Source organism: Vulpes lagopus, chromosome 15 (genome assembly GCF_018345385.1).
Source record: "Vulpes lagopus strain Blue_001 chromosome 15, ASM1834538v1, whole genome shotgun sequence".
Taxonomy (NCBI): domain Eukaryota; kingdom Metazoa; phylum Chordata; class Mammalia; order Carnivora; family Canidae; genus Vulpes; species Vulpes lagopus.
The window spans coordinates 17721890-17740884 of record NC_054838.1 but is presented as its reverse complement, the minus strand read 5'-3'; the positions used below and the strand labels follow the sequence as shown (position 1 = coordinate 17740884).

Genomic DNA, 18995 nt, shown 5'->3' with positions numbered 1-18995 from the left:
AGTTCAGTTGATATAAAAACATTCATCTCCCCACCTGAAATCCCTGGACAGCCCAGACAGGCTGCAGAGCCTTCTCAGAGAAGAGGCTCACAGCGTGGGCAGAGCTTGTCTTGCGGGGAGGGGGCAGGAGCTCAGAACTAGAGCCTCCTCTGTCCACTGCAGCAGCTGCACCAGGTTCTCCCAAGGGCCCCGGGCAGCAAGAATACATTCCGATTTCTTCTCAACTAGAGGAAACAGGAATGTACCCTGCAACGAGAGTGGGGAGGAAGATGAGGATGTGCCTCGGATCCATCCCCAGGGCTCTTGACCTCAACTCTGGAGACCATGTGTACAAAGCTTTTTCCCAGTGTTAAGGGAAAATGCCTCCCTCCCTAAACACTTTTTCTATTCTAGGGATCCCACTCCCACAGTCTTCCTGTTATGACCTCATTTTGGATGGCTATATCCTACACTCTGTTCCTGGGGAAAGCAGTGCTATTTCCCCAGAAATGCTGGCCCAGCAAGTCATAAAGAGAAAATGATGAAACTGGTGTCTCAGAGCAAATGAGGGAATAGATGATCTCTCCTTCCAAAGATTCCCCAGTCTTAGGAAAATCTGAAAGGTTCTCCGCAGGGCCATTTCTCTCTCTAATGTGTTCATTAAGACTACCATCTCCAGCCTCAAGGCCTAACACAGAGATGAGAAAGGAGGGGTCAAGTGCACAAATACATCGCTTCTCTTCTCCAGTGACCGACTCACACACACACATTACTTGAACAAAACTGAAGTACCCCATGAAGAGAATGAGGCCAGGGTTAAAATAAAAGCCCCAAATAAATGCACCCCACCCCAGTCTGTTGGTTTTTCGTGGACTCTGGAACACAAGTTTGCCAATACTGAGTCCTCCCAGTTGTTGAAGGACAATCCTCCACAGCACCTTACATTTCTGACTTGTGAGTAAGAAGAATGAACTATCTGCAATACTATTTCACAGACGTATAACAAATGACCTCAGAAGACATAGAGAGTGTCTCTCTCCAGGGTAGAGGCAGATCTGTTTTCTGACCAGGACAAAGATAATGTCTCTTTGTGGGGCAAAGGTTGGGCACATTTGCTGGCCACTCCCTGAAAAGACTGGGTTCCTTAAGCTTGGAGCTCCTCAGCTGGACACAGACCCAATGCATGTACAGCCTCTACCTGGACCTCCTCCACAGTGCTCATGTGACCTGGCATGAACCCACGTGAACATAGAGCTCATGCTGCCTGCTGTGTCGTGAGTAATAAAGTCCTTTGTCTCCAATCCAAGAGTCTTGTGTCTTCTGTCAGCATCTGTGAAACTGAGGAGGTCTAAGCTTGTTTGCAAGCAGATGCTTTCTCGACACCACTTGCTTTAAGAGAAAGTAGGAGAGAGAGATACCAAGGACCTGGCATTGTGCTAGGTATGTGGATAAACATTTTATTTCATTGAGTCCTAAGAATAATCCTTTGAAGTATTATTACTATTATCACCATTATCGCCAACACTCTAACATCATCATCATCACTTCGTAAGAGAAGACAAAGGCCTCAGAAAAGTGATTTGCTTAAGGACACACAGCTAAGGAAGGACACACAACTAAGGAAGCCTTCTAAAAATTAAAAAAAAATAAAATAAAAAAGGATGGTGTGGTTTTTCCCTTTTTTTGTGGTCCCAGAAGCCCTGTGGGTTTCAGTTCATTCAAGGTCAGGTTTTAATTTCTTAGCTGCTCAGTCTTTGCTAAGCTGCTTCCTCTGGTGCCCATTTTCTCGAGAAGTTCCAGAAGCCGGGCCAAATCTGCCTATGGTGAATAAAGCGGAAGCTGGGAGTGTCCCTCCTGTTCCTGTCCTGCAGCCTCCAGAGATGAGCCACCCCACCACCTCAGCCACAGCTTACCCACAATATCTTCATAGGCATTCTCTTCTAAAGTGCTTTTGGATCCAAACTTGGGTTGGCTCTCAGTACCATTCTCAGTGGGAGAAGAGGGGTACAGGGACTGGAGACTGGATGCATCCTCAAACTCAAAGGATTTTCTGTGGATAACAAGAGCAGGAGTCATTCCATCAAAACTAGATTCCACTGCCTTGTTGGGGGAGTGGGCAACAGCAAAGACCAGAGGTCCTCCTCATCAACCAGATACCAAGCAATGCATCAAGACAGACCAAAACTTACCATTCAAATGAGGAGAAAATGGTCTGAGAAGCCCCAGACTGGGTGCCTGCAAATAATGCCAGTAACAACTCCCACAGCTAAGAAGGGTGTTATGTGTCAGATGCTGTAGCAAACACACATGTACCTCATTAATCTTCACAATATTCCTACGAGCTCTTGTGCCATTTTATGAATGAGGAGACGGAGGCTCAGGGAGATGAAGTGACAAGAGGCAGGACTCACCCAGGCTGTCTGGCTCCAGGGTGTCAGCTTTTGACCTGGGCCTCCAAGGCTTGGAGCATATCATCCTTGAGAAGCACCTGCCAGTACCACAAGAATGGAGTACCCATTCTGCCTCTGGACTCCCCCATCATGCCTGCATCCTGGCAAGGGCTCTTGATCTAAACAGGGGGTAAGGGCTCAACAGTGGCCGGGTGATGCCCAGGGCTGTTTGGGGGTCGGGAAGCAGCTAGTGGTAGATGGGTTGTTGGACAAAAAAAAGGCTGAGACCTCCAAAGAAATCACAGTGCTTCTGAGGTGGAACTAGGAGGACCGTTTTAGTCAAGCTACTTCCAAGACCCAGCTTCCCTTCAGCTAGTCACCTGCTCCTTTCCATACTGCAAATGGCCATCCCCTCTACTGCAGAAATTTCCAAACCACAGCTTGTTAGCACCTCAGACAGCTTGAGCCCCCTGTACTCTCTACTCCTCCCCTCCATTATTTAAGACTTGACCCCTGCTGCATCCTCTCTTTCTCTCCAAGGCAGCTGCCAGCAGGCTCCTGGGGAGGGGGGGGAAGGAGAGGCACGGACTAAAGACCTCCTCCCACCCACTAACACCTCCCTCCTCTTCTGGGTACCATTAGACATTTCAGCCTTTCTCTCTTGTTTAATGAAAAATTCACAAGAGTCTTAGGGTACAAGTCAAGGACGAATGGTGTCCTAAAACCACATTCTGTTCTCAGCTTGCCTGGCTACTCTGGAGCACTGGACACAGCTGAACACTCTATATTGGCACTCTCCTTCCTTCGCCTCTATGACATAGTCAATAGCCTCTTTGGCAATTACTTTTTAGGATCTTGAGAGAGATTCACCTTTTCTACTTGTCTTTTAAATGCCAGGGTCTCTCAGAGTCCTGTCTTCAGGATTCTCTTTCTCACTATGTACTTTTGGGGGCCAAATACTGATGGCCATCGCTGAATCTACCATTCTTACCATGATGGGTCACAAATCTGTCTCTGACCCAGACTTCTCACTGAGTTAAATATCCAATGGTTGAGTGCAGTGGTTCCTGAATGTGGGCCCACAGAAACTATTGGTCTGAGATGAAGCTCTCATGGATATACATACAGTTCTTGAGTCAGTAAATGAGATACAAATCATGTTCAGCCAAATTACCCTTGAAAATCCCTTAGGTAGGCACCACATTGAAGACCAACACGGTGTCTTTGATTAAGACTAATACAGTCAGTTTCTCCGGACTTTTTAACAGATTTCTTTCCCTTCTGTTGAATACCTGAAGAAACATTTGGCATGCATTTTTAAAAATAAGGTATGTTAAATATAAGATTCATACCTTACACAATAGAAACAAACTCACCATCTCATGCTCAAGGGAATATGTCCACTGTTTGAACAGGCAAATAAAATACCCTGCACTTTTTGAATGGTCTTCCCCCTACCCCAAGAGCACAGATGTTTCAATTTGCGAAGTTAATTCTTATGTGAAGTGACCCTACCATATATGGGGTGTGTGTGTGTGTGTGTGTGTGTGTATAAATGTATAAATGTAATGTGTGGGGGAGTATGTATAAAACCTTCAGGCTGATGTACTCTCCTGCACTCCCTTTTTCCATCTAGCTAAGTGCAAATTTTTTGCTTTTCTAAATTTAGCTCAGCAACCCCCTCTATACGGAGGCTTCCATCACTCCCCAGCCTAATTTAGCTGCCTCTTCCTTTGGGTCTCTTTAGCACCCTACGCTGACAGGGATTCACATCACACAGAGCAGCATCTAGGATTTATTTGTGTATCTATCTCCTGTACCACATCAAGAATGGAAGAATGGAAAAACCATATCTTATTTGACCCTGTGTCCCCTTAACCAGTACAAGGTTTGGTGCATGGCAGGCTTTCTATGGGTGTTTATAAAAATGGATAAATAAGAACAAAGCAAACACTCTTGGCAGGTTGTTAAAGACTTAAAAGCCAGTGAGCACACTGGGGTGAACCAAAACATCGGATTACCCTTAGCCAAGGGCTCTTCTGGCCCATGGATCTGAAACTTTCTGATGTTTTCTTCTCATGGCTGAACTTTTTCTCATTCCAGTTATCTATATGAGAAGGGTTATGCTGGATGCAGCCTGAAATTGGGGTCCAATGGAAGAATCCCAAGAAGTGAAATAAACCCAAATGCCATCTGACTTTGGTTTAGAAGAGAAAGGCAGTGAGGGAGAAGGGGATAGGTTCTCCCAAGGAGGCAGGCCCCCAGCCTACCTCAATTCAGAGAAAAAGACACCTGTCAACTTTTCCCAACTCCAGCAGCTATAATTGTGGTAGTCCAGGGTCAGGAGTGCTGAGACTGACCAGGAAGCCAATGAGAGTGTCAGGACAAGTCATCTCAGACATGAGCAAGAAACCAGTAGAATGTTCTTTGACTCCTTTTTCCACCAGTCTCCCCTTTCAGGATCCAAGGATCCCCTCTCCCTCTAGGGCCAGGGTCCCTAAATGCCAGGAAGCCCTCAGGAAAGAGAAAATCACCTTAAATATATCAATCTACCATGTTAATGACAACATGCAGTATTCGGATGGTGCTTCCCTCAAAGAAATAAGTTTCTAATGCTGGCATTTCAGGTGGTCATGAGGCTAAGATCCTACTAGTAGTCCTTTTATCTAAAAGGAAGGTGGCCCAACCCCTCCCTCCCACAGGGACGAAGGAAATTCCAACAGGGCTCAAGACACAGCCCGACTATCCCCCAAAGGCCAAATCTAGCCCACACCTTCAGTAGACAGCATCTGAAAGAACTGCTTTCACCCTCGCACTCACATTTATGTATCGTTATCCTGCAAGGGTAGAGTGATCTCTTTTTCACCTAACTCATGTTACCACCTGACAATTATTCACTGCTTCAGGACCTAGGGAGCAGTCCTGGCTGCAACCCACAGTTACAGTCTGCTTCTGCATCTTCCATTGAAAAGAAAGCCACTGTGCCCGTCTGTTGAGACACTGGAGGAGCATTCGTTACCTGCTCTGGGACTTGCGGTGACCACGCAGGTCCTTCTTGGGTCTCCGAGTGACTGGTGGGGCTGGGGTGGAGGGCAGTGGGGGTGGAGCAGCAGGTGTGGGCGAAGGAGGTAGACCATTGCTTGGCTTACTCTTGGGGTTCTTGTCAGCCTCATATTCAAAGGTGCGCTTGGGTTTGGGGACAGGGTTCACAGCGGGATCAGGGGAGCTCTTGGATGGCAGCAGCTGAGAGCTCGGGCTATTTCCAGGGGTCCCTGGCTTAGTGGAGCCACTGCCTTCCCTCTCCAGGGGTGGGCCTGCCTCCCCCCCAACTCCGGCCACTCCTCCTGCCCGGCTGCCAGTGCTCACACTCGTGCTCCCCGTCGGTTCCTCCAAGGTGCCCAAGGTCCCAGTCTTCCTTCTCCCTCGGTCTACACTGTAGCAGCTGCTGGGGAGCTGGGGCAGGCCCCGGCCCGGCTGCTCCTTCAGGGCCTGTTCAATTTTCTGGATCCGACTCAGCACTGCGGAGCTCTCTCTCCTGCTGCCATGCCCCCTGAGGAAGGCGCCGGGCTCACCCCGGCCTGCCCGTCTCTCCAGCCGATAGAAAGAGTCCCGGACAGGGAGCGCCTCTCCCTCCTCCTCGGTCTCAGGGTAGGAGCACTCTGAGAAGGTCCTGCTCATCCTCCGGAGGCCCTTGAAATCGAAGGCTTTTTCTGAGCTGCAGGGGGATGGCGCCACGCTGGGACAACCCTCACTGAGCGCCCACTCGCCCCCGGAGCCCTCCCGCTTCTCCCCGCACACACTCATCCTGGGCGAAGCCTCTCGGCGCCCCTCCCATGCTGAGATCTTCTCCCGGATGCCCAGGCTGTGGGCACGGGTGCCGGTGCGGTTCAGAAAGCAGCTCCGTGGGCCGGTTGTTGGCCCTAGGGATGGGGTGCTCTGGGCAAGGGGGAGGCAAGCAGCTACTCCCTCTACATCCTGGGCTGCCCCCGGGACACCGTCCTTCTGGTCCTCTCTCTTGCACACCGAAGGGCTTCTGTCCAAATCACTGAAGCTGGTGGTCTTGAGGGGACAGATGGGTGGTGAAGTGTCTGGGGAGGGAGCTTGAGGATCTGGGGGTGAAAGATCACGGGGGTGCCAGTCCTTGAGGAGCAGCCGGGAGCTGGAGCGGCTTGGGTACCTGCAGGCAGACGTCTCGCTATCACTGAGCGGGTAGATGGGACTCCTCGGTGGGGACAGGACTGGAGGTGGAGAGACTGACTGAGACCTAAAAGCAGCAAAAATGAAAACAGGAAAAGAAGAGAACATGGCAGTGAGTGGCCTGACAGCCAGAGGCATAGTGTTCTATTTCTGGAGCACTCCATATCTCTTTCCTGTAGGACACCCAAGCTCCAAGTAATACACCTTTTGAAGCCATCCTCAACGAGAGGAACAGCTCTGTATCCACCGCAAGGCAAACTCAATGGGTCTCTCTGCCCAGTTCAATCCCAGAGGCCCTGAGCCCCATGTGGGACAGAGGCCAGCTCTGTGTCAGGTGAGAGAAGCCCAACAAGCAACCCCTGCCAGCTAGGGAAGCAGTAAGGCCAGGGGTGTGCTGCGAAATGTTTAGCGATCTGCCCTCTGAAAGAGAAAGCACAGATCTGTACCATGCGCCAAACTCCACGGTATAAATATTCCAACGTAGCCTCAAGGAACACGGCACTGGGAAGGAATGCTGGTGTTGGGTTCTCAGGAGCTGCTAGAGAGCATCTCTGACACCTACTTCCCGAGGCACCCCAAATATACACCTGAGCCCTGGGATCTGAACAATTAATTCCCCATCTCCCCTGAAACTTCTGTTAGCAGCACAACATACTGTCTTGACCAGAATTCAGATCCCTGAAGGTCTAAAAAGCATCAGAAGGGTCCCTCAACAAAGAGTCCTCTCTGCCCTGTCAGCAAAGATGCCTCTGTGGAGCAGAGGCCACCTCCTCAGGCGGCTCCACCCTCCAGTGGCAGCGCCCCTTCAAATGAGCACCAGCCACTTCTCAGCACTAGATCCACATATAGGTCTTGGTGCATATGCGGAAGAGTTCTAAATAACTGGTTTTACACATATTATGAACTCATTTAGTCTTCACAAAAACTCTACACAATTATTATTGTTTATTATTACTGCCTCCACTTTACAAATGAAAACCAGTGAGCCACAGAAAGGCTAAATACCTCTTCCAAGGTCCCTCAGCTGGTGAGTGGGGAAGCCAGGACAGGAACTTACAGAGTATTATGCTGCCCCTCTCAAGAGGGGGCAGTGGCCTCTGCCATCTTTGTGAAATGTCTAAGCTCCTGGACATAACCCAGGAGAAGTTCTCAGAGAACTTTGCACAGCCCTGTCCCAAATGTGGCATTTATAAGTATCAGGGAACTGTTCCCCCTCGAGACCTCTAGACCTCTTCCTTACTAGTCCACAGTCTCTTCCAGGTGGGAGGACAGACACATCCTCAGTAACTAGAAGGTGCTCAGTGAATGAAGGATAAATAAGAAAGGAAAATGTAAAGGTGAGCTTATTGACAAGAACCATGAGCAGACTTCCCTTGCAGTGCACTTTTCTAGTTGTCTGCCAGGGTAACCACTGTCAACTTTCAGTGCTCTTCTCGAACAGTTTCAGTTCAAAGACAGCAGGGTCTTGCCAACACCGCATGCTACAAAGGCCTACCTGACCCTAATGCTATGGCCCTTAAAGCTGGGCGGTAGCCTCACAGGCTCAAGTGCCATGCCACCCACAGGAAGGCAGCCAGCTGCCCTTGAGCCAGCCTGCTGTCACTGCTTGCTCACACACAGAAAACTGGAGCTTGGGTGAGTCAGGGATTGGCCGACAATTCCCTGTTGGGTCATAGCCTCTGGCTGCCCCCGATCAACAGGAAACCTCAACATGCTTAAGTTGTTTTTAAAAGGGCAAGTCAAACAAGAGCCATCCCACGTGTACATGGGCACAGATGAGAGAAATTCAGTGCCCAGCCAAGCCGATGACCAGAGACTCTGCTTAGCAAGGATGTGTGAAAAGAATAAGCCTCAGCACTCCCTAGGGTAGGCAGCAACAGGGCAATGCGCCAAACTTGAGCCTGGGGAGATCCCAACCTACTCACAATCAAGGGAGGCCTTAAGTCCCTCATTTACTTCACAGAAACATGGATGCCAAAGGTCATTAGTCCAGCCTTGTAAGCCAGAAGTGTCTGGACTCCACAAAGGACTCTAAATTTCCATTATTCTCTTTTGGAGCGGGGAGAAGATGCCTTTAATAGAAAACAACCTTAACATGTGTTGATTCATTCAATGGTATTTAGTGAGCACCTACGATGTGCCAGGGCCTGCTCTAGGCCCTAGACACAAGAATAAATAAAAGAGACAAAAATTCATGTCCTCAGGAAACAGAAATGCTAGTGGGCGAGCACAGGCATCTAAAGGAAGCCTCCTGCATATGCCTCATCTCTCCAGACATTTTGATATATGCTCCCCTGGGAACATGTCTCCTCAACCCCCAAGGTGAGAATTCACTAGGCCATGAAGGCACTGTACTTATGTGGTGGGAGGGAGACAGGTATGTAAGGCATGGCTCCCACAGGTGGGAAAGAAATATGGTAAGGCCTGTCTGATTCCAGCATGCTTTCAAAACAAGTGATTCTCTAACTTCCCTTAGTAGTTCCAACATGCAGAAATCTACACTGGGTAAGAAATTCGCTCGATGCCTCAATACCTAGCCTGCTTTAACTGGAGTTTACATTCTCTCCTCTCATGAAGAGAAGAGCCTGGCCCTTCTCCTTAAAGTTTCTGGTCTTTGTATCATGGCTGATTTGCGGCCAGGGCTACAGGTGCTCTGCTCCCTGCACCACCTCCCCACATGGGCCAGGCCCAGTGTGCTCTAGCAGCTCGGGAGGGAAGAAAGGGCCTGGCCAGACTGACACGGAGCCCAGGCAACCCCAGGTTCTTCACAGAGGAGGCAGCATTCACTCACTCCAAGGTCCTAGGGATAAATTCATAAACAACATAAATAAGGCCTAGCCCTCATGTGATACTCAGTTGATGGTAGAACTCACCGCTTTCTCTCCATGTTTCTGATTCTACCTTTTTAAGAATGTGATCAGAGACAAAGCCACTCACTCTGAAGTCTTTAGTTTCTTTTTTTTTTTTTTTAATTTTATTTATTTATTCATGAGAGACAGAGAGAGAGAGAGGCAGAGACACAGGCAGAGGGAGAAGCAGGCTCCATGCAGGGAGCCCGATGTGGGACTCGATCCCAGGTCTCCAGGATCACACCCTGGGCCAAAGGCAAGTGCTAAATCACTGAGCCACCCAGGCTGCCCTGAAGCCTTTAGTTTCAATTCCTCAAAATTGTTCTGACTACATCACAGGGTTGTCATAATCAGCAAATGAGACTATGGATGTGAACTGATATCATATACTATAACTCACTATGACTGTTAAGTATCATTAGTATTAAGTTTTTCACCAGGAATGCTAAGCCACTTGTTCTCAAAAGAGGGTAAGAACATTATAAAGCCTTAGGGTTCACGTTTCAGAGTAGCCACCAACAAGTTCTGTGACTTGGAGCAAATAACTTTAGCTCTTTAAACCTCAGTATCTTCATCTGTTAAAATGGAGGTTAAAAGAACACACATTTCAGGGGGTTATTATAAGGAATAGGCACAAAACACATCAAGTGTTGACCTTGGTGGCTAACACCTAGAACAAAGAGCTTATCTTTGTCCTTGGATTCTGAACATCTGGGGTGGAAGGAGAAAGGAATAAATTTAAAATGGTTGTAAATCCTTTGTGGCTCATGGTATCAAAAGGTGGATTCTATTTTCCTGCCCTTCAAGTCTAGGTTGACCTTGTGATTTGCTTTGACCAACAGAATGAAGTAGAAATTAAGCTAAATCTCAAATTTGAGGCCTCAAGAGGCCTTGCAGAATCCTCCTTCATATACCTGGAATGCTCCCCTGAGACTGTCATGTTAGGAAGCCAGTCTAGTCTTTTAAAGGATGAGAGGCCATGTGGAGTTAAACTGAGGCCCCCGCAGCCAGAAGCCAGCCCCAGTGTAAGCTTGACAGGGGAGTGAGGTCACCTTGGACCCAACGGAACTTGGCTACATGAGAGACTCCAGAGGAAACCAGTAGAGGGAGTGCCCAGTAAATGCACAGAAGCATGAGAAGTAATAAAGTGTTCTAAACCACTATGTTTTTGGGTGGTTTTCTATGCTGTAATAGTAAAATGATGCAGGTGAGAAAGGTCAGCCTTGTGCATAATTGGCCTGCCCTATCCCACTGCAGAACCACACTGCCCTGGATCTTCTATCCCCAGTGCCTGTCTCTTCAGCTTCCCCACAGACTAGCTTCCATGGTCTGGATATTTGGATCTCGCTCTCTCTACAAGGACCTCTGGCATGAGAATCTCCTCTAAGCACTCCCTGCAAATGGAACTAATTCCATAATCCCAAGAATAGAATCAGCTTCCATCAGTCTTTGCCCCAAGTTGAAGGAGGGCTCAGAACAACCTGTTAACCTAGAAAACAAGGAGGCTTAAGGAGGGACATGGCAATGAGGATGCATGGTTCTTCGTGGCAGTGTTTACATGGCAGGTGGCATCTCCTGGGCATGGATGGGAATGGGTGCTCATTCACTCGTAGGAGCCAGTCCCAGCTAACTACTTTCTAGTTTCTCAAATGCAGCCTGGCAGTGAAAGTAAAATAATCCCGCCCCCTTGATGGGCAATGGGAAACTGTGGCCACATGAATGGTGGTGCTTGGATCCAAATATATACCAGGTGCTATTTTAGGCATCAAGGATTAGCAGAGACTAAAATTAGACAAAGTCTCTCTATAGGTTATAGTCTGGTGGAGAGAGGCAGTGTGGCTTTACTTGTTTACAGTGAACAGACAACAAACAAACCAACACTGAGAGATGGATATGGAGACAATGCAGAAGAATAAAGCAGGGAAAAAGGAGAGAGATTCACAGTAATGGAGATCAGGGCAGGCCCCTCTGCCAGGGATGATGTGAATATAACCTTAAGCAAGTAAACACTGTGTTTACTCAGGGGAGAAATGCTGCAGGCAAAGGAGCAGCAGGGCAAAAGCTTGAGGCAACTACATACTTACTGTATTCTGAGGGCAGCAAAAAGCCTAGTGTGGTCAGAGTGGAGAGAGAAGAGGAGAGGGTTGGGGATTAGTCAGAGAGGCACCAAAAGACCCTATGGACCAATAATAAGACTTGGGCTTTTACTCTGAGAGAGAAAGGAAGATCTTGAAATGTATGAGCAGAAAAATGATATGCTCTGATGTCACATCAGAGAACGAAGTGCAGGGATGCAAGCATGGCAGCAAAGAGACTACCTAAAGTGTACTGCAATAATCCAGGCAAGAGATTATTATGGCTTGTATTAGAATGGAGCAGAAGAGATGAATCTATTTTGAGAGCTGTGCCAATAGGATTTGCTGATGAATTAGATAAAAGGATGAGAGACAAAGAGAAGTCAAGGGTGGGGATCCCTGGGTGGCGCAGCGGTTTGGCGCCTGCCTTTGGCCCAGGGCGCGATCCTGGAGACCCAGGATCGAATCCCACGTCAGGCTCCCGGTGCATGGAGCCTGCTTCTCCCCCTGCCTGTGTCTCTGCCTCTCTCTCTCTCTCTCTATGTGACTATTATAAATAAATAAAAATTTAAAAAAAAAAAAAAGAGAAGAGAAGTCAAGGGTGATGTCAAGGTTTTCAGCCTGAGCATGTAGTAAAATAATAGAGTTAGGGTTATAAATCTCCACCTAGGAGTCATCAACAGTATATAGATATTATTTAAAACTATATGACTATGACTAATATCAAAAGACAAAGAATAACAAGCATTAGCAAGCATATGGAGAAAAGGGAACCCTTGTGCACTTTTGGTAGGAATGTCAATTGGTGCAACTACTATGGTTAAACAGTATGGAGGTTCCTCAAAAGATGAAAAGTAGAAATACCATCTGATGTAGTAATTCTACTGGGTATTTACCCAACAAAAATGAAAGCAAAAATTCAAAAAAAGAAATATATATTCTTATGTTTACTGCAGCATTATTCACAACAGCTGAACTATGGAACTCTATGACTGTATGATCTCATCTAGAGTCAGGAGCTACAGAAACTCAAGGACTGAAATAGAGCATTCCAGTACTTCAAAGTCAGGTAGAGGGAGGAGGAACCAGTGGAGAATGACAGAGAAGGGCACGTAATAAGGAAGAATGAAATTCATAAAGACTCATTCCCTGAGACCTTCAAAAAATAGGGAGTGATCAACTGAGTCAAATTTACTAACAATAGAGTATGGGGAAGACTGAGAAACAGGTGATCATTACATTTAGCAACACAGAGGATGCCATGACCTTGAGAAAAGAGATTCTGGTAGAGAGGTAGGAAGGGAAGCCTGCGTGGAAGGAATTGAAGAAAGTGGAATGAGAAGGTGAGACAAGGCATTTCTTTCAAAGGGTTTTCCTAAAATGGGGAACAAGGAAATGAGGTCGGGGGTAGAGGAGAACGTGGTACAACAGAAGCATTTTGTTGGTTAACTTGAACCAGGAGATATGATACAGCATGCTTAAATGATGACTGGAATGATCCAGTAGAGAGAAAAGCTATCAATGCAGAATGAGAGAGAGCAAATGTAGGAGCAATGTCCTTAAGCAGGCGGTAAAGGGGATGGGGATCCAATGCCCATCTAGAGGGTTGGCCTTAGATAGAAGAACCCCATTTGCTCTCATTCCCATTCACCTGGGCTGAATGTCTTCTCACATGGTCTCATCATATGCTTCCACCATCGGCTTTTACTGCTTCATGTTTTCTTTTTCTTTCTTTAAATTTATTTATTTGAGAGAGAAAGAGAGAGAGAGCAGGATGGGGAGGAGAAAAGGAGAGGGAGAGAGAAACCCAAGCAGACTTCTCACTGAGTGTGGAACCCAATGTGAGGCTCAATCCCATGATCTGAGATCATGACCTGAGCCAAAACCAAGAGTCAGATGCTTAACTGACTGTGCCACCTAGATACCCCTACTTCATGTTTTCCAACTTGTTCCACAGAGGAGAGAAAAGGTCCAGATTTCTTCTTGGTTCCCCATTCCTTCAAGCATCTGTACTCAGCTCCTTCCCTAAACACACTGATCTACTTAATGACTGAGTCCTACCAATTCTATAACCTTCACATCTCTCAGATCTGTCCCCTTCCTCATCAGTGTGTCAGTGTGTCAGTATCAGGAAGAGGACCTACTGCTACTGCTACTTCCTTGGTTCAGATCTGATCTTTCAACAGGACTATTAAAATGATCTCTTAATTTCTCTACCTTCAATCTTAACCCAGTTCTAGTCAGTCTTCTCACCTTCTCACCTTCTGACATGTTTCTAAAATACAAAACTCAAAAATAAATAAATAAATAAACAAACAAACAAACAAACAAAACTCTTCAAGCTTGAAACTTCCCACTGATCACAGAAGGAAGTGCAAATTCTCTGGCAAGGATAGGGCTCCCCATGATCTGGTCCCTATTTTTCCTTTGTCATCTCATTCTTTTCCTACATATAATCCCCAAACCCACCCACATCAAAATCCTCGTTTTTCATGCCTCTAGGCCTTCACACATTGTTTCCTTTTCCTAGAATTTTGGCTTGTTCACTTACACATCTCTGTAGCTCTGCTCTGGAATCTCTCTTGACCCTACCCCCTTCATCCAGGTGGAGATGGCCAAGTTTTGATGCCTCCACTGCACCAAGAAAAATGTCTGTTATAGTACTTGTAACATGTTATTGGACTATATTGTTTCCTCACTTGCCTCCCTTACTAGGCTATGAGTGGATCTAGTTGAAGGTGGTGATGGTGTCTTATTAATCTTGATATCCCTTACTCTTTGCACTGCATCTAGAATTTAGTAGGAATCAATATGTTGAATGCTAAATGAACGAATAAAAAATAAATGGTTAGGGATCCCTGGGTGGCGCAGCGGTTTGGCGCCTGCCTTTGGCCCAGGGCGCGATCCTGGAGACCCGGGATCGAGTCCCACGTCGGGCTCCCGGTGCATGGAGCCTGCTTCTCCCTCTGCCTGTGTCTCTGCCTCTCTCTCTCTATCATAAGTAAATAAAAATTAAAAAAATAATAATAAAATAAATGGTTAAGACCTAGGTCTCTTTATGCCTTCCCAGGATATTGTTCAGACTTCCCTGCCTCCCCCTCTGTGACATATGACCTGAAGAACAACACAAAAAGTTACACAAAGCACTTAGTACAGACTAGCATGGCTGTTGGTTCCCAAAGCCCCCTCCCATAAGGCAAAACTCATATACCAGACCAAGAGTCTAGAAACTTGGGTTTCCTATGGTCCTGGTTCCCTCACTTTCTGAATGTCCTCATGGAAAAGTCATCTCAATTCTCTGAGCCTCAAATTCTTTATCCATAAAAGCAGGAAAACACTTGCTCTGAGTATCCTTACATACTAGCTATGTGGCTAAAATGATACACATTTAAAAAGTGCTTGAATACCATAAATAGCTCCAGGCAGGTAAAAGAAATATAAAAGTAAAGATAGCACAGTGAAAAGACACCTAAAACTGTGCTCTGATCATCTTTTGCTCTATATTCTAAAATCCCAGGCTTGCCTCTGGGGAAATAGACACTCTGAAACTGGGCACTCATACCACCGCCTTGTCAGCATGCAGCCAGATCTGCTGCTCAGCACAGGCATGGATGCCAACACTGCAGCACGTGACTGGCCAAAATCAACATTTATAGGACAGGGAGTAAGGTATAAAAAAAAAGGTGGGGGAGGGGGGGGCGGGTAAGATAAACAGATAAAAAGAGAAAGGGGGAGGGGAGAATGCAAAGGAAATTTAAGTAAAACAGAGGAGAATAAACACTCACATACAGACAAATATATAAGACAAGTGAGTAGGAAATAGAGTATGAACTAAGGGTATGAAAAGAGAAAAATTTTTTTAAAGATTTTATTTATTTATTCATGAGAATACATAGAGAAAAGAGAGAGAGAGAGGCAGAGACACAGGCAGAGGGAGAAGCAGGCCCCATGCAGGGAGCCCGACATGGGACTCGATCCCGGGTCTCCAGGATCACACCCTGGGCTGAAGGCAGCGCCAAACTGCTGAGCCACCTGGGCTGCCCTGAAAAGAGAAATTTAAAGAAAAAGCAACATGTGCAGTATGTGTATACATAGAAAGTGAGAATTAAAATGCCAAGTATGTGCCCCTCCCTCTGGTATTGTTTCATAAGAACACAACACAACCCTTCACTTAGTGATCAGGACCACAGCAGTAAGCATTCATGCCAAGGGATGCCCCATATACTGCCAAGTACAGCCAAAAACTATCTGGGAAGGAAGGCTATTTTAGTCCTTGGTAATGAGAGGTTTCTGAACTCACCATGCTCTGGTGACAGGGCTTCTGACTGTGTCAGTATCAGGAAGAGGACCAAGTTGGGGCCAGTTGGGGAAGGCTCCCATGGGTCTAGGAAATAGTCCCAGAGGTAACCAGATGGGCTGTGGATGCCATGAAGCAAGCTTGTCTGCAGATTGAGGTTACGCAGAGCCCAGCTTCCAATATGCTTAGTCTCTACTAAACAGGTGTCTAGCCTGTTCCCCGGGGAAACTGCCTGGGAGTTGGCCATTCACCATTCTAAGGCTGTTCAATGAAGATGGGCCCTTGCTGACTCAGTGGACATCAGCATCCTCCCACCACACAGTGACTGCCCCAACAGTGAACCCAACATTCTCACTACATTCCCTCAAGGCTGTACTCTGAGGCACACAAGAAGGAGAAGGACAGGAAGGCTGCGGGAGTCCCATGGCAAGTCCAGAAGCTTTTTCCCCAGGCCAGAGGAGGGGCTCAGCTCAAAAACTCCCACTGACATCCCACGCTGGGATAGTCCTGAAAAAAAGCCAAAGGATGGGGTGACACTCACAACTTGGCCTTCCTGTTCCCAAAGCAACCTCATCTCAGATGGATCCAGGATAACCTCATCCTGCAAGTGAGGTTACCTATGGGCCACCATCTACAGAGACTCTTGAGGTCAAGCATAGCTTGTCAGATTAAGTAGTATGGTAGCTAGGGTCAGAGCAGAAATTGAGTCACCTTTCCACTTCCAAACAAGAATCTACCAAAGCTATACCTGCCTGCCTTCCCGCTGATTTCTAGGGAAGCACAAAGAGGATGAGTGGGCTCTTCTGTGGGTCCTCTGAGACCTCTAAGTAGTAGCCACAATGAACTCAGAGTATTTAAAAGATGGAAGTCTTCCCTGAGACTGGTAAAAAAAAAAAAAATGATACCTTCCAGGGATATCCCCAATACCCTAGTCCAGTAAAAATGGTCTACAAAGCAGAACCAGGTACTATGCGAAGCCAACAGGGAGAGAAATGTTCCAGGAAACCATACTAAAGATACTTGTGATGGTTTTAAAACATGGTCTCCTGGAGGCGCCTGGGTGGCTCAGTCAGTTAAGCATCTGCCTTTGGCTCAGATCATGATCCCAAGGGTCCTAGGATTGAACCCTGCATCAGGCTCCCTGCTCAGCAGGGAATCTGCTTTTCTCTATCACTCCCTCTGCCCCTCCCCACCTCTCTCTCTCTCTCTCTCTCTCTCTCTCTTAAATAAAATCTTAAAAAAAAAAAAATGGTCCCCCAATCCTTTGACATGCCTCCTATAAAAATCATCCCTTTTCTTCAATGCTTGACCAATAGAACACAAGTGAAATGAATTTGTGCCAGTTTTCAGACCCAAGCCTCAAGAAACCGGCAGCTTCTACCTCCTATCTCCCAAGCTGTGAGGAAGCTCAGATCATGCAGAGAGGGTACCTATAGGTGTTTAACAGTCTCAGCTGAGGTTCCAAAAATAGCCAACATCAACTCCCAGACATGAGACAAGACACCTCTAGGTGATACTGGCCCCTAGTCAGTGAGTCATCCTATGCCTTCAAGTCTTTCCAGGCAAGGTGCCAGACACTGTGGAGCAAGACTAGCCATCTCTGCAGTGTTCTCTGAATGCCTAGGCTACAGAGTCTGTGAGCATAATAAAGTGGTTATTGACACCATAAATTCTGGGGTAGTTCTGTAGCACTAGGTAAGTAGAACAGTTTTTGGCATTTAGGAATAGGGGGGGCTGTTGAAACAAAATCCTAAGTCACTGACTTCGGGACTGAGCGACAGGCTGTCAGGAGGGGCTTAAGGGAAATCAAGAGAATGTCAGTAGAAGCTAGAGGAAGGGGGACCCTCATAAATGCTGAAAAGTTTGGTAATTTTGTCACCAGTAGTGACACGGAAAATAGGAAATATACCTAATTCAGTGACCCAGCTTAAAGCACCTCAAAGCAGAGCACTCCAGGTGCTGTCTGATATCTTAGCTGCCTGCAGTAAAGGAGAGAAGGGAGGAGCCAAAAAAGGCCTGTTTAGTTGTCAAGCAACACTGAAAGGAAACAGCAATGAAAAAGGGCTTTCTGCGTTAGAAAGAAACACTAGCTTCTGTTTCTCTAGACAGCACAAAATTCTCAAATTAAGAAATGGCTTCCAGACTGTGGTGGCAGTTTTATTGTGTGTGTATGTGCATGCTGGTGTGTAAACTAATCAGATGGTACACTTTAAATTGTTCCATTTACTGTACTCTCATTATCCCTCAATAAATCTCTTTAACAAAAATCTAGAGTAGGACTAGATCTTTGTCTAGTCCTAAAAAAAATCCTCTGTCAAGACCTAAACAAATGGTTTCAAGCATTGCCTCAGAGAGTTGTACAGAGAGACAGGCCAAAGGCCTTCTAATGATCTTAAGGGTGGCCTTAAGAGGCATAGGCTTCGGAGACTCTTAAGAACCCCTGGTCCCAGAGGGTTCTCACGGGGAACCTAAAGCGGGAAGGGGCTCGCGGTGAAGTGATTTGTACCTGTGCCTTCTGTCTACTGCGGTGGATAATAAAGTGATCCAGAAGAAACCCACCAAATTCTTAAATGGAGCATATCAGCTGGGACTGGAAAGCACAGAGGTGGTCTGAAATGAAGTGCGGACCATCTGGACACGTGAAATATTATGGACATGAAGCAGATGGAGAAAAGTACTCACCTGTAAGAATGGGCTACTTTTGAGAGAAAGGGAGTCAGAGTCAGGACAGAACCAAAAGCCCTGAGGGTGGAGCCAGAGACAAGGTAAATGCCTCCTGGGCTGTAAAACCAAGACTTCACCGAGGAGCTGCTAACTTGTGCCTCACTGCATGTACGGATTACAATGGGCCAGTCACAGCTGCGTGGTCTCCAGTTTTCCTTTCTGAAAAGGAGTATCTACAACAGTTATTCTGGGCCTGTCCCACCAGCTATTCCGGGCGCAGGTACATATTCTCTTTCATTTACAGACCTTCACACCAGGAGGAATAGTGCTCAAGGAGCTTCATGCACTGAAAGAAAGGGACTGTACCCAAAGAGTTTCCATCCACACCCAAACCAGACATATATGATGAGATCTTAGACTTCACATGGATGCCATTAATAAGATAGACTTGGGACCTTAGGGGAGAGACTGAGTGTATTTCATCTTCGGGAAGGATGTGAATTTTTGTGATCAGAGGGCAGACTACGGCAGACTGCATTTTCTT

General features: G+C 46.8%; 1 protein-coding gene across 3 annotated transcripts in view; it reads right to left on the bottom strand.

Moving 5' to 3' along the window:
* DENND2B (DENN domain containing 2B) overlaps positions 1-18995 on the bottom strand; it is a 147125-nt gene that overhangs the window by 28407 nt on the left and 99723 nt on the right. For all 3 annotated transcript variants that reach the window (XM_041729818.1, XM_041729817.1, XM_041729819.1), the window contains 2 exons: positions 5389-6633; positions 1893-2029 (listed from right to left, as the gene is read on the bottom strand). In XM_041729818.1, coding sequence (XP_041585752.1) covers positions 1893-2029; positions 5389-6633 — 1382 coding nt within the window. The remainder of the gene's footprint in view (positions 1-1892; positions 2030-5388; positions 6634-18995) is intronic.